The sequence below is a fragment of the Hyperoodon ampullatus genome, assembly GCF_949752795.1.
Source record: "Hyperoodon ampullatus genome assembly, chromosome: 18".
NCBI lineage: Eukaryota > Metazoa > Chordata > Mammalia > Artiodactyla > Ziphiidae > Hyperoodon > Hyperoodon ampullatus.
Window position 1 is genome coordinate 55,935,373 of NC_136931.1, and position 24,680 is coordinate 55,960,052.

Here is a 24,680-nt window from a genome sequence, read left to right on the forward strand (position 1 = left end):
CGTAGAACGGGGGAGGCCCAATGGTGGAGAATCAGGAGGGTAGGAGTCTGTGGGCTGGGGATCGAACGGAGGGAGGGGATTGGACGCTGGGATTCGAAGGGGGCGGGAACTGAGCGCAGGGATTGGAAGGGGGCGGGGTTAAAACCTGGGACTTGAATACCCGGCGAGGCACCCGTTAGACAGAAATCCGGGTTCCTGGATGTCGGATAGGCGGAGGCGGACAGGTGCTCCGGAGGCCCATCGGCCAAGTCTTGGACTCATAGTCACTGAGAGTGGGCATATGCAAGTGAGAGGCTTGAGTCCGGCGCTCTAAATCGGGGGTCGGGGGGGGTGTACTCGGGCTTGGTCTCCAGGATCCGATCGGCGGGCCCCTGACTCAGCGTGGTAAGTGCCGGACTGGAGGGGCCCGAGCTCCTGCGGGGGCTGGAGGATTGTGTCTTGGGTTGGGAGTGCGGGCCTCTCCATCACTTGTCCTCGACGCTCGCCTCTGCTCACAGCCTCAGCATCCCTGCCCGCGAGGCATGCGCAGTAGGGTGCTTCCCCCCATCCCCTTCAGCCCGGGGGCGGGGGGGAGGGGACGCTGGGCTACCCCAGAGCGTATGAATTTATAGAGAACCCCCACCCAACTCACCCCTCACTCCCACCCCCCAGCCCCAGCCTTGGAATGGGAAGCGGAAATGGAGTGGACAATGCCAACGTCCGGCAGGTGTTCATTTCAAATGGGTTTGGGACTAATGTTTTTCCCGAGATCCCGCAACTCACCCTGGACCGGTTTCCCGCCCCGACCCCCGAATCTTGAAAGGCCCTTGCGGGGGGGGTGGGGGGCACTGTCCCCGCACCATGTTCTCAGAATAGCCGCAAAAGGGGTTAACGCAAATTATCCCTCCTGCCTTTCTGTGCGTTCACAGAGGCCTCCCAATTGAAGTCCCCCCAATACCGGAGTCTTCGGCCAGGACCCTCAAGACCCCTCAGGTGGTTAGGGAAGGGTGAGCTGGCGTCCTATATTCCTGGGTCTGCGGAGAAGGGCCTGGGGGCCTGGAGAATGACCCTCTGTCCTCCTCCCAGGGCTGTAGCGGGACATGGCTGAAGCGCACCAGGCCGTGGGCTTCCGACCGTCGCTGACTTCGGACGCGGGGGAAGTGGAGCTCAGTGCCCCAATGTTGCAGGAGATCTACCTCTCCGGACTGCGCTCTTGGAAAAGGCATCTGTCCCGTTTCTGGGTGAGGAGGGCTGCGGCTTGGTTTCCTTCCGAGAATCCAGTTCCCTGCTTCCGGGATGCCTGAGGCTCCCTTCCGGCATCCTGGTGGTCCCACTTCTGGGATCCTGTCACCCCTTCTGGGAATTTTGGTGTCTACTTCAGGACCCCTTAAAGCCATTTCCGGTTTCTCTATGGCTCACTCCCGGGATCCTCAACCTCACCTACTGGGAACTGCCATTCACCTCTTGTACCCACTTCCTGGAAGCCCTTCCCACTCTCCCAACACCCACAAACACAACTTCCACCCCACTTTCTAGAACTCAGTCCCCTTACCGTTCCCTTTCATCTCTACCTCTAAACGAGGTGCTTCCCATTCCAGAACCCCATGGCCTGATCAACATCTTGGGTAGCCCACACCCCAATCCTGAATGCCCCCTTTCCCACAGTCCTTAGCCACTGGGTCTGAGAGGCTCCTCCTTGCCCCTGCTGTGAACCTCCAGTACCCTCTCCAGTATGTGGCAGTTCTGAGATGTGAACCTCCACTGTCTGTATCCTCTAGTTACCCATCACCACAAACCCTGCTGCCCCAGCTCTGGAAAAGACAAACTCCTTGCCCTAGAATGCCCTAGAATGCCCACATCTACCCAGAGCCCACGTCAGCCCGAGACTCCCCGGTTCTAGAACTCTGGCACCATCTACGTATGGAGTCTCCCTGCTGGTCACACCCTCTTTCTGTGAACACAGGTCTTGAACACCTGTGGGGTCTGCCAGGACTGGGTTTGAATCCTGGCTCTGCCACTGACCAGCTGTGTGGCCTTGGGCAAGCGTGTTGCTCTGAGACTCAGGTTCCCCACACGTGAGACAGGAGTGATGCTAGCACCTCCCTTCACAGGACAGTTTCGAGGATTAAACGAACTCTTATGTGTAAGCACTGAGCCAAGTGCTTGGCCCATGGCAAGTGCTGAGTAAGTGTTAGCTTTAGATTATAACACTGTTTGTCATTTACCAAACATCTGTGGAGCCTCTGTTAAGGGCCTGGCACTGTTTGGAGCACTGGGGACATGGCAGGGAGCAAGACGGACAGATCTACCCTCATGGAGCTCTTGATCAAGCTGGAGGAGAAGGCAATAAAGAAGATAAATAAGCAATCCATAGAGTATTTTAGGTGGTGTCGTGCTATGGAGGAAGATAAAGCAGGCAGGGAAGAGGGGGCATGGAGGTGTTATACTAAAACCAGGGGGCAGCCCAGGAGGATCTCTGGAAGCTGAGACATTTGAGCAGGGTGGATCACACTTCTATGGCCATATTCGTTGTTAAAATGGTTATTAAAATAGAGATGTATCTGCTCCAGTGAGTAAATAGCCACTAACCCAAACCCCCAGAGAGACCCTGCCCCTGGAAGCCCCTGCACCTCAGGCCAACCCAGCAGCTAACATGTTAACCTGTGGTTAAATACACACATTTATATATATACACATAAATAGACATTTAAACTAAGATCTAATTATATACAGAAAAATGCACAAATTTTTTTAAGTGTACAGTCCTTGAATTTTGTAATATCTTTGTAACCTGTAAAATGCCTGTGTAACCAACTCCCCATTAAGACAGCACTGCCATCATCCTAGGATGTTCCTTTGAGCTCCTTTTCAGCCAGCACTCCCTACCTCACCCTCATTGCAAGGCAACCACTGTTCTGATTTCTATGCTTATAGACGGATTTGGACTGGTGTTGCTGTGTCGAATATTTTGACTGTCACCCCTGTATTTGAGTCACCTCTGAAGCTCTTTTCTGACTCATGTCACCTGTTGCCAATGGCCCCCACCAGATCCTCATATTAGTATTAATTGATAATTGTAATAATGACAACTCTTGCCTTTCTATCACATAGCTGCCTCTCTCCCTGATGGTCACGTGGAGCTCTCACATCCTTCCTCTCCAGTCTTGGACCCCAGGAACCACCCTGAACCCGTAGCTCCTGGAACTTGGTCCCAAGATGGGGGCTGTGCCCTCAGCAATGCCAGAGCTGTAATTCCATAGACTCATTGCCAAACCTTACTTCCTTTTCTTTTTTTAAAATTAATTAAATTTATTTATTTATTTTTGGTTGCGTTGGGTCTTTGTTGCTGTGCGCGGGCTTTCTCTAGTTGCGGTGAGCAGGGGCTACTCTCCATTGCAGTGCATGGGCTTATTGTGGTGGCTTCTCTTGTTGCAGAGCACGGGCTCTAGGCATGCGGGCTTCGGTAGTTGTGGCACGCAGGCTCAGTAGTTGTGGCGCACGGTCTTAGTTGCTCTGCGGCATGTGGGATCTTCCCGGACCAGGGCTCGAACCCATGTCCCCTGCATTGGCAGGCGGATTCTTAACCACTGCGCCACCAGGGAAGCCCTAAACCTTACTTTCTTCACTTAAAAAATGGGAACCTTGACAGTCCCTGCCTAGGGATTGTTGTAAGCATTAGCTGTCTTAGCAGAAGGCCTGGCTCACAGAAGTGACCACTCCAGCATCGCAATTCTTGTCTTATGTGCCACGTAGGTGCTGTGTAGCCTCCAGCATGTTAGTAACTTCTCTGAGCTTCTGCTTTCTCATTTCTAAAATCAAACTAGGTAGTAATGTGTCTCAGGCTCTGTACCAACCAAGCCCTTTGACTCTGTTGCTCATCTGGTCCTCATCAGGGCTTTTTGTTTTTGGCTGTGCCGTGCGGCTTGTGGGGTCTTAGTTCCCCAACCAGGGATCGAACCCGCGCTCCCTGCAGTGGAAACGTGGAGCCTTAACCTCTGGACTGCCAGGGAAGTCCCATTAGGGCCTTCTAAGGTAAGCCTATCATTAGTCCCGTTTTACAGATGGGGAAACAGAAGCCCAGAGAGGTGCTTTCACTTTTCCCAGGTCACACAGCTGCTAAGATGCAGAAGTAGAGGCAGAGCTAGAATTAGCAGTCTGGCTCTGGAGTCCATGCTGAGGCCCCACTATCCTGGGGTGCTTTTCTAAAATGTGATCTCAGTATCTATGCCAAAAGAGCTGTTGTGAATTATGTGCAGTGGGTCACTTGGGCCAAGCATATGGCACGGCATCCAGCACTTAGTGGGTGGTTCATTGTCAGGAGATTTGAGTGTCATCTGAAATCATTTCCAAATGAATATGAAATTCTGAGATACGGCAGACTTCAGAGTTCGGTACCTTGTGGTTCATCCTGGTGCATTAGGGTCACAAGGCATCCCGGATGGTTTAAGTGATTGACAGTGGACCCTGGAGCCAGGGAACCTGGGTTCAAATCCTACCTCCACCACTTCCTGGCCATGTGGCCTTCGACGAGTTCTTCAAACTTCCTATCTCCTCAGTTTCCTCATCCATATGATGAAGATAATAATTTCTATCTTACCGAGTGACAGGGGAACGAAATAATTTAATGATGCTCCTTGTACTTGGGAAGCGCTATGGAGACATTGCTTGTTATTAGGATGCCCCTGTTCTATTGCAATACAGAGCCCTAGATAGAAGAACTGAAAATTTCTTTTAAAAAGAAAAATTAAACAACAAAAATAACCACATTTGCCAGTAACGTTTTCCTGCCAAGCCAAAGGGAGACTGTCAAGTAACTACATCTCCAGTGAGAAGTAGATTAGCAACAGAGGGGATCATCATAATAATTACTGAGCACCTACAGTGTGCCTGGCTATGAGCTATGCAATTTACCATTCTGCTCCCCCCACCCCAAGCCCTCTGCTTTATTTTTCTCCATAGCACCTCTCGTCATCTGACCCACTTCACTAAAGCCTTTACTTATGTAGGTATTGTCTCTACCCCCCATGAGAGCAGGAATCTTGCTGTCTTGTCACTGCTGTTGGACTGCAGTAAGCATTTGTGGAATATTTCCTCATCCAGCCCTTGTGACAGCCCTATGAGCCAAGTACTGGGATTGTTCCCATTCTACAGATGAGGAAACTGAGACAGAGAAGTAAAGTCACTTGCTTGTGGTCGCTCTACTAGGTAGTGACAGAGCAGAGATCTGAACCCAGAGGGTGGGGACTCCAGAGACCAAGGTCTAAACCATGATCTCTGTGGCCTTCTTGGTCATTAAAATGTGGGAAGAGGAGAGGAAGTGGTTTCTTGAGCCCTGGTGGTGATACCAAAACCAACAGTAGTTCTTATCCCAGCTTAACCATGCTCTCTGTGTGACTTTGAACCTACGTGTTTTCTTCTGTAAAAAGAGAACATCTTAGTACCAACTTCATGGGGTTGTTGGGAGTTAAGCCTTGCAAATGGCACCTGGCATGTAGTAAGTGCTCATTAAATGTTAGTCAACTCTTGGGGCTTCCCTGGTGGCGCAGTGGTTAAGGACCCACCTGCCAATGCAGGGGACATGTGTTCGAGCCCTGGCCCAGGAAGATCCCACATGCCGTGGAGACTAAGCCCGCGAGCCACAACTACTGAAGCCTGCGCACCTAGAGCCCGTGCTCCTCAGCAAGAGAAGCCACAAAAATGAGAAGCCCGCACACCACAATGAAGAGTAGCCCCCGCTCGCCACAACTAGAGAAAGCCCGCAGGCAGCAACAAAGACCCAACGCAGCCAAAAATAAATAAATAAATAAATAAATATTAAAAAAGAAATGTTAGTCAACTCTAGCATGCTTCCCTGGGAGTCTGATTAGTTACCCAACACTTTCATTCATTCCTCAGTCATCCCATGGCCAGCTCCTGAGCTCTGGACCCTGCTATATATGGGATACCAGTTTGCTTTTTTGACAGTTTCACCTTCGGGGTCCTGCCTGGGAGTAACCTCTCCTCCAGGGAGCCCTCCCTGACTCCTTCAGGCTGAGCAACCTGCCCTATCCTGTTGCCATTAGTACTCACTTCATTCTGGTCTGACCTCCCTGGGGGCAAGACCCAGATGTGTCTGTTCCCCACGGCATCTGGTGCACCCAGCTCAGTGCTGAATCAACATCTAAGAATGGTGCTGAGCAGATGGGATAATTGATTGAATAGGTGCCCTTTCCTCTCCGCAGAACGATTTTCTCACTGGTGTGTTCCCTGCCAGCCCCCTCAGCTGGCTGTTCCTCTTCAGTGCAATCCAGCTTGCCTGGTTCCTCCAGCTGGATCCTTCCTTAGGACTGATGGAGAAAATCAAAGAGTTGCTGCCAGACTGGTGAGGTCTCCCACTTCAGCCCAGTAACCTCCTAATCCCCCTTCCCTCCACCCAGTAAGTTTCTCTATCAGCATGTATGCCGGTTAAAGAAAAGTAACCCTTGTGACTTACTTGGGGTCAGATAAATAAAGGTACAGACTCAACTAAAAGGAGGTGATTTCCTCTCGTCTCTGTACATTTTCCATCCTGGCTGCTTCTTGCTAAAGGGGATGGTGGCAAACTAGACAATATCCAGTTATGGTTATATATACTAATGGAAGTATGAACTCTGCTAATGTACAGTTGTGTAGTCTTGGGCAAGAGACCTCACCATTCTTGGTGTCAGGGTCTTCACCTGTAATGTGGGGATAATAATAATTGCTTCTTAGGGTGGTTGGAGGAATTAAACAAAGTCATGCATGTGGAATATTCAGTACAGTACTAGGGGGTTATTAAATGGGAGTGGTTGAATTATTATAGTTGTTGGGGAAGGTTTGGAAACCAGATGTGGGTGAAGTGGCAGGTTCTAACTCTTGGATTAGTCCTCCTGGGGAAGAAGGTTCAAACGTTGTGCAGACGGCCTCAAAGGGCAGATCCAGGATCAGACGTAGAAATTTCTAGGAAGGCTAGATTTACCCACAGAGGGGAAGTGACTCGCCCTGAGTCCTCCAGGTGGGATTTGCTCACAGCCTGTCTGATTGCAACTTTGTAAACATGTTGATTTACTGTATCTTTAGACCAGCATTTCCTGAACTTGAGTTTGTATCGAAGTCACCTGGAAGGCTTGTTACAACACTGATTGCTAGCCTGAACGCCAAGAGATGGAGATGATGGGGCCCAGAAATGTGCATTTCTAACAAGCTCCCAGGTGGTCCTGATGCTGCTGGTCCAAGGGCCACACATTGAGAACCACTGCCTTACAGTGTAATTTGACCTGGTATATTTCAATAGAAATACCAGCTCTTATTTATTAAGCACCTGCCAATTTCCATGGGAAATGATTTTAGAAACTTGTTGTCTCTGCAGTCCTGGGAGGAGATGGTGGGTGTACCGAGAAAAAAAATCACACCTAGCACTTCACAAATGAGGAAACTGGACTTTTTCTGACCAACTCTAATGCTACAGGATATTCCTCCAACAGCTAAAAGATCAGAGTCAGAGAGTGTTAAGAACGCCAGGCGCTGGGTGGGGCTGGAGGGGAGGGGTGTTCTGAGGCCAGGAGGCCCAGGCCTATACTCTTTTTCTCTACCCCCCCACCCCAGGGGTGGACAACATCACAGCCTTCGGGGCGTCCTGGCGGCCGCGCTGTTTGCTTCGTGTCTGTGGGGAGCTCTGATCTTCACGCTTCACGTGGCCCTGAGGCTACTTCTGTCCTACCACGGCTGGCTCCTCCAACCCCACGGAGCCATGTCCTCACGCACCAAGACCTGGCTGGTACGGGAGGGGCAGAGCCCTGCTCACACTCTCTCTGCCCCATTCTCTCTGTGGGTTGCCACCCCGCTACCCCCAACACCTGGCTGCCGGGCTGCAGTGAGGAGTTTAATGAACCACTAATTTTCCGCTAGGCCCTGGTTCGCATCTTCTCCGGCCGCCACCCAATGCTCTTCAGTTACCAACGCTCCCTGCCGCGTCAGCCTGTGCCCTCCGTGCAGGACACCGTGCGCAAGGTGGGCCAGGTACCCGGGGATGGGGCGGGAGGCTGCTGAGCAGTGGGATGTGACCTGCCGTCTTCCCCTCCTTGCCCCTCAGTATCTGGAGTCTGTCCGACCCGTCCTCTCCGACGAGGACTTCGACTGGACCGCGGCCCTAGCACGGGAATTCCTCAGGCTGCAGGCGTCACTGCTGCAGTGGTACCTTCAGCTCAAGTCCTGGTGGGCGTCCAATTATGTGAGTACCGCATCCTATAGGCAAAGGTTCTGAGCCGGCCCTCCTAACCCTGCCAGTTTTTCGCCCCGCCCCACGCCCCGCCCACAACCCCCAGGCCCAGCGGAGATTGGAGCTTCACTCCAGACGTGAGAACATTCTGACCCCCCCCCCGCCACGCTCCAATAGTTTAAACCCAGCCCCAGATGGATCCAATATTCTGAGCTCCTCCCTCCTCTCCCATATTCTGGAACCCGTCCCCCCATGCTCCCGCATTCTGAGCCCGGCTCTTCAATAATCTAAGCTCCGCCTCCAGGGTCCGCCCACATCCACAGCTCGGCCCCCAACCCTCCAATATTTAAACCAGAATTCCGGGCCCTTTCCAACATTTCAGCCCCTCCTCTGGCCTGCCGAGTCTCTAAGCCCCGCCCCCAGTTCTTTTCTCCTCTCCCCTGTCTGGGCAAAGACGCCAAACGGGCTTCTACTATGATTTCAGGAGCTAGAGCCCTAGAACGCACTCTGAGTTGAGATCCTTGGGAAACCGAGGCATAGAACCAGTAAGCGAGTCACCCTGTAAGCGGCTTCCAGGCCTCCCATTCCGTAGGAAGCCACAAATATCTGTCAGGCAGCATGTGATGAGGTGGAGGTAGGAAGAGGAGACATATGTATCACTTTTTTAGATTTCACATATAAGTGATACCATATAATATTTGTCTTTCTCTGACTTACTCCACTTAGTATGATAATCTCTAAGTCCATCCATGTTGTGCAAATGGCAATATTTCATTCTTTTTATGCAAGCCTTAGTGGGGGTTTTTTTTTCATAAATTTATTTATTTTTGGCTGCTTTGGTTGTTTGTTGCTGTGCACGGCTTTCTCTAGTTGCGGCCAGCAGGGGCTACTCTTCGTTGAGGTGCGCGGGCTTCTCACTGCGGTGGCTTCTCCTGTTGTGGAGCACGGGCTCTAGGCGCGCAGGCTTCAGTAGTTGTGTCATGCAGGCTCAGTAGTTGTGGCTCGCAGGCTCTAGAACGCAGGCTCAGTAGTTGTGGCGCACGGGCCCAGTTGCTCGGCGGCATGTGGGATCTTCCTGGACCAGGGCTCGAACCCGTGTCCCCTCCATTGTCAGTCGGATTCTTAACAACTGTGCCACCAGGGAAGCCCAACAAGCCTTAGTTTTAAAGTTTTTTTTTCCCTTCATGCTCTTGGACCAGATTCTGCTCTTAAAAAAAAAAAAAAATATATATATATATATATATATATATATATATATACACACACACACATATAAATAATATAGCAATTATATAATATATAAATTATATAAATATGTGTTGTTTATTATATATAAATAATGTATATACACACCATATTATATATATTTCATTGTATGTCTAAGGCACTGCCAGTTATAACATACACCATTATCTTATGGACAACTAAGGGAAAAGAACTAAAGTCTAACACAGTGCTTTCTTATCACTTATTATTTAGGTCGATCCTCATTCATGCATTCTGTATTTGCAGATTTGCCGACTTGCTAAAATGTATTTGTAACCCCAAATCAGTATTCATGGCACTTTCATAGTCATTCACAGACATGCGCAGGATGGCAAAAATTTTGGCTTGCCCGATGCGCACATTCCCAGCTGAGATGGAACAGGGCTGGAAGGAACCTGACCCTGATTTCCCCTTGGAACAATGGCTCAGTGTTCGCTCATCAGCGTTCACTGCCACTTTACAGGACATAACGACCGCGAGTAATGAGAATCAACTGTATACGTTAAAACAGCTCAGACTTACTTAGACATAGATTTGTATCAACTATCACTCCCAAGCAAGCTCAGAAAAACGGAAATGTAAACTGTAATAAATTGGCCTAAGCATCCCTAAGACTTTCACGCTCAGAATCTCTCTCTTCTCAATTGCTTTTTGACTCAGACTTGTCCGTATCTTCCTACTTTCCACACAGCTTCATCCTCTGTGTTGTCAAGAACCTTGACAATGTAGCATTTCCTGAAAGATCCTATAATGTACCTAAAGCCATTGGTGCAGTGCACTAAAGTGGCCTTTATTAAAACCAGATTACTTTTTGCTTTGCTTTGGAGATTTTCTGATTCATCGCCACCTCCCCAACGCCCCTACGGCCCCACCCCTCCCCGACCTCCCATCCCAACAGTTGGGTTCCTGGAAGTTAAAATCTTGCTCCACAGTTATCTCTAGGATTTTCTTCTGAGTCATAGACTTTAGCAAGCTTTGATGCTGGTGAGGCTTTTCTTTGAAAAAAATGGTACATGATATGCATATAATGTTACAAATTATTTATTTATTTATTTATTTATTTTTTGGCCAGGCCACAGGGGCATGCAGGATCTTAGTTCCCGACCAGGGATTGAACCCATGCCCCCTGCAGTGGAAGTGCAGAGTCCTAACCACTGGACAGCCAGGGAATTCCACAATATTATACATATAGTATTGTAAAATACACAAATCTTACATGGACAGCTTAATGAAGTTTTATGTATGCATATAACCAGATAACCCCTGGCTAGGTCAATATATAGAACTTTTCTACCGTTTGCTGGAAACGTATGGATTTTTCCAGAAGATGTTGCACATTTCCAGGGAATGACAACTACATCCTGCCTAGTCTAAGTGTAAGGAAGTGTAGGATGCCATCAACTTTAAGACGCAAGCAAACACGTATGTCTTCATAGATTCTACGCGATTCTATGACATAGAAGAAAGAAAAGCATCTAGAAAACATTCAAGTCCTCTCTGACTACCTCCCGTTAATTCTTGTTTCTCCCACCATTGCCTGTGAGAAACACTTTGGTCAGAGTCTTTTCTGAGTGTATATATACATATATTTATACCCAGGGAGATATATACATATATTTAAGTATACAATTTTTATTTATAACATATAATTTTAAAGTATTTAGTAATATGTTATATATAACACATTAATAGTTCATATTATATATAAAACGTAAATATCATGTATAATTTTAATTGCGATTAAAATATACATAATATATTGGGCTTCCCTGGTGGCGCAGTGCTTGAGAGTCCGCCTGCTGATGCAGGGAACAGGGGTTCGTGCCCCGGTCCGGGAAGATCCCACATGCCACGGAGCGGCTGGGCCCGTGAGCCATGGCCGCTGAGCCTGAGCGTCCGGAGCCTGTGCTCCGCAATGGGAGAGGCCACAACAGTGAGAGGCCCACATACCACAAAAAATAAATAAATAAATAAATAAATATATATATACATAATATAAAATTTGTCACTGTAACCATTTTTCAGTGTACAATTCAGTGGTACTAAGTATAGTCACAGTGTTGTGTAACCATCACTACTATCTCTCTCTAGAACTTTTTCATCATCCCAAACAGAAACTCTGTGTCCACTAAGCAAAATATCCCTATTCTCACTTCCCCAAAGCCCCAGGTAACCTCTGTCCTACTTTGTCTCTCTGAATTGGCTTATTTTAGATTTTTCATAGAAATGGAATCATACACTATTTGTCCTTTTGTGTCTGAGTCATTTCACTTAGCATAATGTTTTCAGGGTTCATCTATGTTGTAGCCCCGAAGACTTAAAACTTCATTCCTTTTTATATTAACATTCCATCATATGGATAGACCACATTTTGGTTGTCTATTCATCCACTTGGTGGACAGGTTGGGCCTTAGTAGTATTTTTTTAAATAAAATGGGATAGTTTCATATATCTTGTTGTGTGCCTATCTTGGTGCTCATTCTCTGTCAGTAATATAGATGTAGCTTTTTAAAAAATTAATTGATTTATTTATTTTTGGCTGCGTTGGGTCTTCGTTGCTGCACGTGGGCTTTCTCTAGTTGCTGTGAGCAGGAGCTACTCTTTGTTGCGGTGCGCGGGCTTCTCATTGCGGTGGCTTCTCTTGTTGCAGAGCACGGGCTCTAGGCGCATGTGCTTCAGTAGTTGTGGCACGCGGGCTCAGTAGTTGTGGCTCACAGGCTCTAGAGCGGAGGCTCAGCAGTTGTGGCGCACGGGCTCAGTTGCTCCACGGCATGTGGGATCTTCCCGGAGCAGGGCTAGAACCCGTGTCTCCTGCATTGGCAGGCAGATTCTTAACCACTGCGCCACCAGGGAAGCCCAGATGTAACTTATTTTTTAACAGCTGTGAAGTATTCCATAACACGAGGGTTACATGGTTTAGCTAACTGATCCCCCATCGATGGACTTCTAGGTTATTGCTAGTTATTGATCTTGATGCCTCCTTCATTGAGCTCCACCCTCCCTGTTTGACGTAGCAAAGGCTTGGGGGGCTCCCCTCCCCCACTCACCCCCCGTACCTTGAGCCCAGCCACCGCAGCTGTGTGTCTCTCTGCCCCACTCCTAGGTCAGTGACTGGTGGGAAGAATTTGTGTACCTGCGCTCCCGGAACTCACTGATGGTGAATAGCAACTATTATATGATGGTGAGAAGGGGAGAAGGAGGTTAGGAACCGGGCCGGGGATGGGGTTCATAGTTCCTGGGGTCTAGGGTTGGGGTGTCTGGGTAGAATGTGGGGTTTAGGGTCAGTGACCTCAATCACAATCTGGATTTCACCATCCTGCCTCTGTTGGGATCAAGACCTGTGTTTGGGGTCAGTGCCCCCATCAGAGGCAAACCTGACCCCAGACGTTTTGCTATCCCCTGGACCGGCCCGCAGGACTTCCTGTATGTCACGCCCACTCCTGTGCAGGCCGCCCGTGCAGGGAACGCGGTCCACGCCCTCCTCCTGTACCGCCACCGCCTGAACCGCCAGGAGATCCTGCCGGTAAGAGGGCTGCCCCCGCGGGCTGGGGACAGAGGCTGTGGTTCTGAGACCATGAGGCCACGTGGGTCCTGGGAAGCAGTTCATGGGCCCATGACCTCCTGCAGACTTTGCTGATGGGAATGCGGCCCTTGTGCTCTGCCCAGTATGAGAAGATTTTCAACACCACGCGAATTCCCGGGGTCCACAAAGGTGAGCCCCCCCTCCCCTCCTCACTGACAGAGGCAGAACAGTGTAGTGGCTAAGAGCACGCTCTCTGGAGCCAGCCTGCCTGGGTTCAAATACCAGCTCTGTAACTCCCAAGCTGTGTGACCTTGGGCAAATTATTACCCTCTCTGAGCTTCAGTTTCCTCTTCTCTAAAATGGGATAATAAGGGTACCTAGGGTGGTGAGGATTAAAGGAGTGTGTCAGACAATGCAAGCCACTTGGTAAAGTGCCTAATAAAGGTCGTTATTCTTTTTTTTTTTTTTTTTTGGAGTATAACTGCTTTACAATGTTGTGTTATTTTCTGCTGTACAATAAAGTGAATCAGCTATATGTATATATATATATCCCCTTCCTCTTGGACCCCCGCCCCCTATCCCACCCATCTAGGTCATCACAGAGCACGTATTCTTATAATGTATCACCCCTAGACCACATCCGCCACCTCCGTGACAGCAGACACGTGGCCGTCTTCCACCGGGGCCGATTCTTCCGCGTGGGGACCCACTCCCAAAGCGGCCTGCTTTCCCCGCGGGCCCTGGAGCAGCAGTTCCAGCGAATCCTGGACGACCCCTCTCCTGCCTGCCCCCACGAGGAGCATCTGGCGGCCTTGACCGCTGCTCCGAGGTGAGGGTCACAGATCTGGGGGCCCGGAGGCCCAGCCAGCATCTTGAGGTTGCAGGCCGGGTGGAGGCTGGGCAGAGTAGAGAGTCAGCCGGAACTCAGGCACTCCCCCGACAGGGACATGTGGGCCCAGGTGCGGAGGTCCCTGAAGACCCAGGCCCAGGAGGCCCTGGAGGCCGTCGAAGGGGCTGCTTTCTTTGTATCACTCGACTCTGAGCCCGCGGGGCTCACCAGGGAGGACCCCGCAGCTTCCTTGGACGCCTACGCCCACGCCCTGCTGGCCGGCAGGGGACACGACCGGTGAGTCAGCCTGGGGATTTGGATCCCACCCAACTTGTGACCCCAGACCCAATGCATTGAGACCTGGGGACCTCGGAAGCAGATAACTGCTAGACCTGGGACCCCAGATCCAGAACCGCAGATCTAAGGACCAACAAACCCCTGACCTGGACCCTCAGACCTTGAGAAACTCTCGACCTGGGACTCCAGACTCAGAACCTCAGACCCAGTGACCCCAGATCTGAGGATTAACAAATGCCAAACCTGGGACCCCTAGACCCCGAGACCTGCAGCTAGACCCCAAGCCTGGGGACCTCAGACTCAGAACTGCAAACCACGGAACCCTCAGACCTTAATGCAGGCACCCCAAGCCCAGGACCTCACACCTGGGACCCCGCCTACGTAGAGATCCTCAGACAACTTCCTTGATGCCCACCAGGCACCACTCTGATTTCCGAGGCTCCTGGGAGAGTCCGCCTAAGCTCTCAGCACCCGTAAACCCTGAACCTTTTCTATCACATTCTTTCAAAAGCCCTGAACTCTCCAAACCTGAGACACATCTCAGAGACCATCGGTACCTCCACCTTCTTAGAGCTCCCCATACCAGGACCCCATCCCTGATTCCTAGATCTCCCCACGGAAACCCCCTGAGTTCTCACAGAGAGCCCCCCGACGTCCCTCCTGGCCTCTTTGGTGAATACTCTGAACTCTCCCCCCGCAGCTGGTTTGACAAATCCTTCTCCTTAATTGTCTTCTCCAACGGGAAGTTGGGCCTCAGCGTGGAGCACTCATGGGCTGACTGCACCATCTCAGGACACATGTGGGAGGTATGGCAGCTGGCCGGCCCCACCCTGGGGGCTGCCACCCCCCGCCCCATTTCCAAAGACCTTCCTCTCCAGCGCCTTAAGGTCAGAGGATAAACGGAGGCTCAGAGAGAGGCGGAGACCAGACCAGGGTCGCCCCGCAGCAAAAAACGGTGTCTGGGATTATGACCTTTCTTTCTCTCTCTCTCTTTTTTTTTTGGGCCGTGCCACACGGCTTGTGGGATCTGAGTTCCCCAATCAGGGATCGAATCCAGGCCCCAGCAGTGAAAGCGCCGAGTCCTAACCACTGGACAACCAGGGAATTCCCTATGACCTTTCTTTGATGAATGGGCATTTGGGGCTCAGAGAAGGGAAGTGATTTGCCCAGAGTCACAGAGCCAGAAGTTGCAGAGCGAGAATAAGAATCCAGAATGCTCTGAGACCAGAGTGTGACCAACCATATCATACTCACCCTGAGTCAGACCTATCTCCCAGCTCTGGTTTGCTGTGTGACCTTCAGCAAGTTACTCCCCTCCTCTGAGCCTCAGTTTCTGCTTCCTCAGGTGAAAAGGTTGGATTTTCTTTTATCTTTAAGCTCCCCTCCAGTCCTGAGAACCTTAGCATCTCTCTTTTCTCTATTTCACTTAGTACCTAAATCATAAGGGGTGGTGTCTGCACCCCACCAGTTTCCCAGTCTTCCGTGGTGTTGCATGAGAGGGGTTAGCTGGGATCCAGGGTGCGGATCAGGCATGTATGAGGGGAAGGGAGGTTGCTTCCAGATCTTGAGAGAAGCCCCAGGTAAGCACTGAGTCTTCTGTGCCTGTTTATTGTTTATAAAATGGGAATTTGCCTTTGATTATATTGGTAAATGACTCTCTCAATTCAATTTAACCTCAGACCCTCAAGACACTGCCTGTCATCTGTCATCTCTGCATATTGACTTTGAACAAAGAGATGTCACATAGAGTAAGATAAAGAGAAATGGAAACTCGAAGGCATAAGTGAGAGGTTCTTCTCCTCATTTAGTTCTAATGTCAAAATGGGGATCTTAATCCCTTCTTTCTAGGGAGAAATTAAGTGGGAGGCTGGCCCGTAGTAGGTGCTCCATCAGGACTGATTTAAAACATTTAACCACCAGCAGGGCATGGGTACCACTCAATCAGAAGGAATGCTGACCCCTAGAAGCCCATGCTATGCCCAGCTTTCTCTCTCCTGTCCTCGGATCATGGCGGGGGTTGTCTTGGGAGGGCTGGGGCAGCCATTGGTGGCTCTTTATCCACCTGTCAGAAGTACAAGGGCAGTAAGCACCGAGTATTAGTATTAGCCTTGCTTTCAATGAGTATGACCCCAAGAACCCACCTGTGACCATCAGAGGTTTCTGTGTCTCAAGGATTGTCCCTGACCCCTTTAAGAAGGGACTTAAGAAAAGAGGTCCCTGGTTAGATGTCCCTTGGTCCAGAGGGAGGAAGGGATTCTGACAGCTTCCGTTTGTACGCAGTTCACTCTAGCCACAGAATGCTTTCAGCTGGGCTACGCGGCAGACGGTCACTGCAAGGGGCACCCTGACCCCTCACTGCCCCAGCCCCAGCGGCTGCACTGGGACCTTCCAGACAAGGTTAGGCCTGGTTTCTAGGCCTCTCTTCCAAGTCCCCAAATTCCTGGCTTTGACTCTAACCTCATCCCCACTGCAATCTCAACTGAAAAGTCAACCCCATCCCTAACCCAACACCAAACTCACACCCCATCCCCCAAAAAGCCCCAACCTCAAACCCCAACCCTATCTTCAGTCTAACCCCATCCCAACCACAACCCCAAATGCAAACCCACCCCACACTAACCCTCTTCCCACCACCCAACCCCACGCTCAACCCCAATCCCATCTCCATCCCCAACATCAACTTAGTTCTAGCCCCACTCAAACCCAACTTCATCTCCACCCCAGACTCATCTCCATCCCCAACTCCATCACTATTCTTAAATTCAATTCCATCTCCAACTCTAACCCCATCCTCAACCCTGACCCCATCCCATACCCAACCCTAACTCATATCCCATCCTATACCCAATCCCACCCCCATCCCCAGCTCCAATTCAGTCCTCATTTTCAACCCCATTCCCCATCCTGTCCCTATCCCCAACCCCAATCCTATCCTGACCTTCACTGCCAGCCCCAGCTCCATCTTTAACCTAGCCCTTCAGCTCTATTCCCTTCTTTGTCCCCTTTTCCATATTCCACCCAGCCTCACCCCATTCCCATCACTTCCAGCCCCATTCCCAGCTCTAACCTACCCCTATCTGTAACCCCTGGCCATTCCTCCCTCCTCCTTCTCTGGCAGATCCATCTATCCATCTCTCTAGCCCTGAGGGGAGCCAAGACCTTGTCTGGAAACATCGACTGCCACGTCTTCCCCTTCTCCCACTTCGGCAAGAGCTTCATCAAACGCTGCCACCTCTCTTCAGACAGCTTCATCCAGATGGCCTTGCAGCTGGCCTACTTTCGGGTCAGTTGGGTTCCCGACCCCCACCCCCTCTCAGGATCTCAGTTCACCTGGGCCCCCAAGACCCGCCGCATTGACCCCTTTAATGACTTCTTGGTTATTGCCATGGTGAGTCCGCCATCTTGATTTCTCTCTCCCAATCACATGTCCATGGGCAGGAGGAGCTGGAGGTCCAGACAGAGGTGGGTCAAGTCCCTGAAGACTTCCTGAGCCTAGCTGACAGGCTCCTCTCCTCCTTGTCCCCAGGACAGGGGTCAATTCTGCCTGACTTATGAGTCGACCATGACTCGCTTGTTCCTGGAAGGGCGGACAGAGACGGTGCGTTCTTGCACGAGGGAGGCCTGCAACTTTGTGAGAGCCATGGAGGACAAAGAGAAGACGGTGGGTGTGGGCCTCGTTTGAGGCTTCAGTCATTTCCACATACTCGTTCATACATTTACAGACTTTTAAGGAGCACCTTCTCAGGCCCAAGCTCCATGATGGGACAGGGGAGGAACCAAGCCTGGTCTCTGACCTCAAGGAGCTCACTGATGGGGGGAGACAGAGGTAGCTCAGCACAGTGTGATACATGCTTTAATGGAGGTCACACAGAGGGCACTGGGGGAGCACCCAAGAGGAAGCCCTGGTTCCACAATGTACGTCTCTTTATTTAACCTCTATGTGACCTTGTGCCTTTCATTTGTACCATTCTTCATGTTCCCTATATAACCTCTCTGCTCAGAACCCCCCAGGCACCTCTGTTCCCTCTCCCCCCAACTTATGAAGTATTGTGGTTCAGTGGAAGGAGTCTGGGCCCTAGAGTCAGACAGCCCTGGGAATCCACCTGATTCTGCCTTGCTGTGTGACCCTGGGCAAGTGACTTCCCCTCTCTGGGCCTGTGTCCCTTCTGCAAAACAGAGTTGATATCTCTGCCTTGCAGGGATGTTGCAAGCTGGGTTGAGGCCGGGGGTGTGACAGGCCTTAGCAGTAAGCCCACTTCCTGTCTTTCCATGACCTGCGACCTCCCCAGGGACCCCAGGACCCACAGTGCCTCGCCCTGTTCCGCTTGGCGGTGGACAAGCACCAAGCTCTGCTGAAGGCAGCGATGAGTGGACAGGGGGTCGATCGCCACCTCTTTGCTCTCTACATCGTGTCCCAATTCCTCCACCTGCAGTCTCCCTTCCTGGACCAGGTTGGGGTGCAGGGAAAGGGTTAAAGAGGGAAGTGGTAAACCCCTGGAGAAGGGAGGCACTTCCAGGCAAGGAGGGTGATGTTGGAAAATGGAGGTATCAGCAGAGGAGAGAGTTAGAGAGACCCGGGGAAAAAAGGGAGAGAGCAGAGAGGAAAAAGGGGCCAGGAAAGAGGGGCGTGGTCATGGAAAGAAACGCGAGGGGCGTGGTCAGAGAGGAGAGGGGCGGGGTCAGGGGTTGAAAGGGAGAGGGGCGTAGTTGGGGGAGGGGGACAAGGAGAGAGGGCGGTTTCTGGGAGAAGGAAAGAGGGGTGTGGTCAAAAGGGAGCCGAGCAGAGGGGTGACGTCAGGAAGCGGAGGGGCCGAACGGCACAGATTTAAGGGAAATAGGCAGTTCAGCCAAGGCGGCGCGGACTTCCTGGTCAGTTTGTCTTTATTGCACACGTGACCGACTTCTGTCCCTCAGGTTCGCTCGGAGCAGTGGCAGCTGGCCACCAGCCAGATTCCCGTTCAGCAAATCCACCTGTTCGACGTCCACAGTTACCCCGACTATGTTTCCTCTGGTGGTGGATTCGGGCCTGTGAGTGGAACTGGGCCCTGAGGGAGGGAGGAGGGGCTGGGCGTCCGCACTCCTACCCAGGGGGTGGGGGGGACCGGGGGCTATGTCGTTGCCCTCACTCTGTTCCTGTCAAGGCGGATGACCATGGTTATGGTGTTTCCTACATCTTCATGGGGGATGATGTGATCACCTTCCACATCTCCAGCAGAAAATCAAGCACAAGAACGGTGAGACTCACCCACCCCCGCCCCTTCCTCCCTCAGGACTCCCACTTCCCTGCTCTCCTACAGCCTAGGAGTGCACACTCCCAGCTCCCGACCATCCCACGATCCAGGAGTCCTAATACCCAAACCCCTCATCCCTCAGACCCAGGAGCAGGGACCCCAGCCCTCTTGTTTCTCAGCCCCTGGGAGCTCCTCTCCCAGCTTCTGCTGGACGTGACACATCTCTCCCTCCAGGACTCCCACCGGCTGGGGCGGCACATCGAGGATGCATTGTTGGACGTGGCCGCCCTTTTCCAGGAGGGGCAGCGTCTTAAGCGCAGAGGGTTAGGGGAGGAGGACTCGGGGCACAGCCCTGACCCTCTCCCCTGCCATACCAGGGGCTCCAGGGCACCCACGACAGCCACTAACTTTTGACACCTTCCAGAGGGGAGCTGGTCTCCCCAGGAACTAGGGGGAAGGTGTCTATGGCTGGGCTGGTGCAGGACAGAAGCAGCCTGTTTGGGTTTGGGAATCCCACATCTGGTCTAATAAAGATGTGCGCGCTGGGGATGTGTCCGTTGTGCTCTCGAGCTGGGCAGGGATGGGAGAGGTGAGGGTCAGGGTAGAGGAGGAGAAAAGTTCCCATCCATCTCCAGGCCCCACCATGAATTCCCGGTTACAATCACCACATCAGCTATAACCCCCAACACCTGCCCAATTTACTGCATTCCCAGCTCCAGTCACACCAAACCCAACCATTCAAGGCCCATCCCAGTCAAACAACCCCACGAGCTCTCATGAGCTCAGCTGCAACACCAACTGCCCACCCTAAACTTTTTTTTTTTTAATATTTTCTTGGCCAGGCTGCAGGGCATGGGGGTGCTTAGTTCCCTGACCAGGGATCGAACCTGCCCCCCCTTGCACTGGAAGTACAGAGTCTTAACCACTGGACCACCAGGGAAGTCCCTGCCCACCCTAAACTTAAAGGTTGACATCTCCTAAATGAATCCCCCCAGATTCTTATTACTTCTAGAGGCTGCCCACATTCCTATGTTATGACCCCATCTTCCATCTTCACAGCTAGCATTGCTGCATCCCTCTGTGGCTTTCTCCTCTAGTCATACCTCCTGTGACTGACTCCTGCCATCATCTTTCTTCTAAGGACCCTTGTGGTCCTTAGGACCCTTGTAGTTAGACTGAGCCCACCCAGATAATCCAGGATTAGCTCCTAATCTTAAAACCAACTGATTAGCAACCTTAATTCCATCTGCGACCTAATTCCCCTTTGCCATGTAGCATAACACATGCACAGGGTCCAGGGACTAGGAGGTGGGCATCTTTGGGGGAACCATTGTTCTGCATACAACGGGCATAGATGAAACCAGACTGGCCACGAGTTGATAAGTAGTGAAACTAGGGGAAAGGTCATTGGGATGGGGATGGTTCATCATATTATCCTACTTTTTTTTTGGTCATTTAAAAAAATTGACGTATAGTTGATTTACAACGTTCGTTAGAGATTGTCCGACTTTTGTAGATGCCTAAAAATTCCATGACAAAGAGTTAAAGAAGGGGGCTTCCTGGCGGTCCAGTGGTTAAGACGCCGCACTTCTACTTCGGGGAGCACGGGTTCAATCCCTGGTTGGGGAACTAAGATGCCACATGCTGTGCTGGGCAGGTGGGGGCCAAAAAAAAGTTAAATTCAAGGTTATTGAGCTTTAAAAAAAAAAGAATTAAATGAGTGAAAATAGTGCTCAGCTTTTTCCCTCCTTTGCTGATTATAAAGAACACCTGCCCACTCCAACCTGTCCAATATAAGCGGGGGCAGTCATAAGCGGGCGGGGGGCGGTGAATGTCACAGGGGTCTGACACATCTGCTTATGCAGCTTATTTGTGTCTTCTGGTCCTGCTAATGCCTGATCTAGGATCCACCTCCCGATGGATCACTGTTGTATCCGCCCACCGTGAAATACTTGGGGGTTCCAACAGAATAAACTCACGAGGGGCCACGCTGGCTGCATGTCATGTGATATCCTGTGTTCTGATCCTCCATCTCTATCGGCTCAGTAGCACACCAGGATTTCCTCTGGAACATGGTGCATGGCCTTGCTTCACAACCCTGGGGTCGACACTGTGCTTTCTCTGTCGGGAGAATCCTTGGCAGAAACTGTGTGTGACATCTTTGCCAATCTACAGATATTTCTGGGTCCCATGACCCAATCGGCAGGGCTGCTTGCATTGCAGCTTGTACCTACTGCAGGTCTTTTCCTGGCCCGGGAGTCACTCAAAGCCAGAAGTCTTCCATGTCACCCAAAAAATGGATCAGAGCAGTATTTCCCAGTGTAGAATATGCTTCCTCCAGAACCTGAAGATGCCTGAGCCCGTAGGGTGAAGAGTGTGGGCTTCTTTCTTAGTGGTAAGATGCAGTATTTGTCCTTCCCTTTGCCGTAGGTACTGCCCACTCCTCAGATGCCTGGGCTCCTAAAACCTTCACTGATGTGATGGGTCCCTGAAACTTTGTAAAGTTTATTTCCCATCCCCTGGACAGCATGTATCTTATCAATACCTCCAATGCACTTCCTGCTTCTTGTTTATCCAGTCTGATTAACATGATAATATTGATAGGGTGAACTAATGTGGTGTTTCGAGGAACATTTAAGCCAGTACTGTGAGCCACACATGTAATTAAAATTTGTTAACATCTCGTAAACTTGGCTTGGAGGACAATAACGTTAAGATGCCCGTACTATCCAAAGCGATCTACAGATTTGATGCAATTCCTATCAAAATCCAGTGATTTTTTTTTATCAAAATAGAAAAATCCAACCTAAAATTCATATGGAATCTCAAGGGACACTGAATAGCCAAAACAATCTTGAAAAAGAGGAACAAAGTTTGAGATCCCACACTTCCAGATTTCAAAAGTTATTATAAATCTACAGTAATCGAAACAGTGTGGTACTGGCATAAAGGCAGACATATGGAACAATGGAATAGAAGAGCCCAGAAATAAACCCTGGTAGGAAAGGTTGCCAAGACCGTTCAGTGGCAGAAAGGACAGTCTTTTCAACAAATGGTGTTAGGAAAACTGGATATCCATGTGCAAAAGGAAAACTGGATATCCATGTGCAAAAGAACCAAGTTGGAGCCTTATCTGACACAGTATACAAAAATGGACTCAAAATTAAAGACCTAAATGTAAGAGCTAAAACTATAAAACTCTTTTTTTTTTTCTGCAAAAAGCTTTATTGTTTCCATTTGGTCCATGGCTGGGAAGAGGGCTCCAGTGTGGTTAACAAGCTGCCTACTGGCTTCAGAGAGGGGCTTCAGGCAGAAGCCCTGACACCAGAGGGGCTCCTCAAAGGCTGCTGGGCTCTGCAGGCTCCTAGTCATGCTTGAGGGTGAGCCTTTCAAAGAAATGCTCGCCCAGCCTAGCCTGGGGACCAGCCAGCTTGCGGAGGTCGATCAGGTGATCGCCCATCTTCTGGATGAATTTCACCTGCTCATCTAGGAAATGGTTCTCCAGGAAGTCGCAGAGGTGGGGGTCTGCATGGGCAGAACCCAGGACATGCAGATCCACAGGGCCTGGTTCAGGTTCTTCTCTGTGAACACAGCGGCTTCCACAGCGTCCTGGGTTTTACCCTACCACCAGGTCCTGTGTTTTACCCTACTCATCTTGGGACAGCTTCTGCATGTCCTACAGGGCGCAGCCGCCATGCTGGTTTTGCATTTTCAAGAGACGCTCGGCGACCTCGAGCTTCTCCTCGGCCGATTCACAGAAAAAGTGGCCCACGCCCTCCAGAGTCAAATCCTCCTGGTGGAATGAGAGGCCCTGCGGGAAGAGTTGGCGGGAATAACGGTTAGCAGGAGGCGGGGCCAGGCATGCGCACTCTTGCTTCTGACTATCCAACAGGACAAAGAAGGCCAGCGCGTGCGCAGAGGGCCGGAGGTGCGCGGCTGAGGGGAACTTGGGTTGGGGGCGTCCTGGGGACCCTCACCAGAGAGAGGTAGGTGTAGGAGGCCCGCAGATGCATGTTGACCAGGCGGTTGACGGCGGCCTCCACCTCGGTGGAATAATTCTGACGAGTCTGGGAGCTCATGGTTGATCGGTAATAAGGAGTTAAGCCCAAAAAATGGTGTTGGCTGGTCCCATTGAGCGAGGATAGCTGAGTGGCTGATTCGAAGGTTGCGACTGGAAAAAAGGTTGGAGGCTGGTGGGAGGCTGGAGCAAAGGGGCGTCCCTGGGACTGTTGAATTCAAGCACTGTTGAAGCAAGAGACAGATCGGGGCGCGGGGGCGGGGCCGCAGAGCGCACTCTATTAAACTCTTGAAAGAAAACAGGGGGGGCGGTGGGCAGAGACTTCCCTGGTGGCGCAGTGGTTAAGAATCCGTCTGCCAGGGCTTCCCTGGTTGTGCAGTGGTTGGGAGTCTGCCTGCTGATGCAGGGGACACTGGTTCGTGCCCCGGTCCGGGAGGATCTCACGTGCGGTGGAGCGGCTGGGCCCGTGAGCCATGGCCGCTGAGCCTGCGCGTCCGGAGCCTGTGCTCCGCAATGGAAGAGGCCACAACAGTGAGAGGCCCGCGTACCAAAAAAAAAAAAAAAAAAAAGAATCCGTCTGCCAGTGCAGGGTACAGGGGTTCAACTCCTGGTCCGGGAAGATCCCACATGCTGCCGAGCAACTAAGCCAGCGCACCGCAACTACTGAAGCCTGCGCTCTAGAGCCTGTGCTCTGCAACAAGGAGAAGCCCGCACACCGCAACGAAGAGTAGCCCCCGCTCGCCACAACTACAGAAAGTCCACGCACAGCAACGAAGACCCAACGCAGCCAAATTAAAAAAAAAAAAAAGGTTAAAATTGTAAATTTTATATTATGCGTATTTTGCCACAATTTATTTGAAGTATCATTGATTTATAATATGTTAATTTCTGCTCTATATCAAAGTGACTCAGTTATACATATATACATTCTTTTTTTCTGTATTATGGTCTACTGGCTGAATATCAGCATGTCAATTTACTTCTATTTTTTTTTTTTAATTGTTTATTTTTGTCTGTGTTGGGTCTTTGTTGCTGCGCGGGCTTTCTCTATTTGCAGCGAGCGGGGGCTACTCTTCATTGCGGTGCGCAGGCTTCCCATTGCCATGGTTTCTCTTGTTGCGGAGCACGGGCCCTTAGAGTGCTTGGGCTACAGAAGTTGCGGTGCATGGGCTCAGTAGTTGAGGCACGCGGGCTCTAGAGCGCAGGCTCAGTAGTTGTGGTGCACAGGCTTAGTTGCTCCGCGGTATGTGAGTCTTCCCAGACCAGGGATCAAATCCGTGTCCCCTGCATTGGAAGGTGGATTCTTAACCACTACACCACCA

General features: G+C 50.9%; 1 protein-coding gene and 1 pseudogene across 2 annotated transcripts; one reads left to right on the top strand and one right to left on the bottom strand.

Moving 5' to 3' along the window:
- The first annotated feature begins 340 nt into the window (after nucleotides 1–340).
- CPT1C (carnitine palmitoyltransferase 1C) lies at nucleotides 341–19,885 on the top strand. The gene is made up of 19 exons (XM_079723856.1): nucleotides 341–384; nucleotides 1,066–1,220; nucleotides 6,201–6,340; nucleotides 7,582–7,753; nucleotides 7,885–7,986; nucleotides 8,069–8,206; nucleotides 12,564–12,641; nucleotides 12,876–12,983; nucleotides 13,088–13,172; nucleotides 13,617–13,812; nucleotides 13,927–14,109; nucleotides 14,810–14,915; nucleotides 16,390–16,506; nucleotides 17,228–17,392; nucleotides 17,636–17,770; nucleotides 18,408–18,560; nucleotides 19,024–19,137; nucleotides 19,251–19,343; nucleotides 19,575–19,885. Exons 2-19 carry the CDS (start codon nucleotides 1,080–1,082, stop codon nucleotides 19,752–19,754), a joined length of 2,406 nt encoding a protein of 801 aa, XP_079579982.1. The 5' UTR covers nucleotides 341–384; nucleotides 1,066–1,079; the 3' UTR covers nucleotides 19,755–19,885.
- Nucleotides 19,886–22,704: 2,819 nt separating this feature from the next.
- LOC307066759 (ferritin light chain-like) lies at nucleotides 22,705–23,419 on the bottom strand (annotated as a pseudogene). Its single transcript has 2 exons — nucleotides 23,318–23,419; nucleotides 22,705–23,151 (listed from the first exon to the last, which is right to left on the bottom strand). The product of its transcript is annotated as a ferritin light chain-like (transcript).
- Between the last annotated feature and the right edge of the window lie 1,261 nt (nucleotides 23,420–24,680).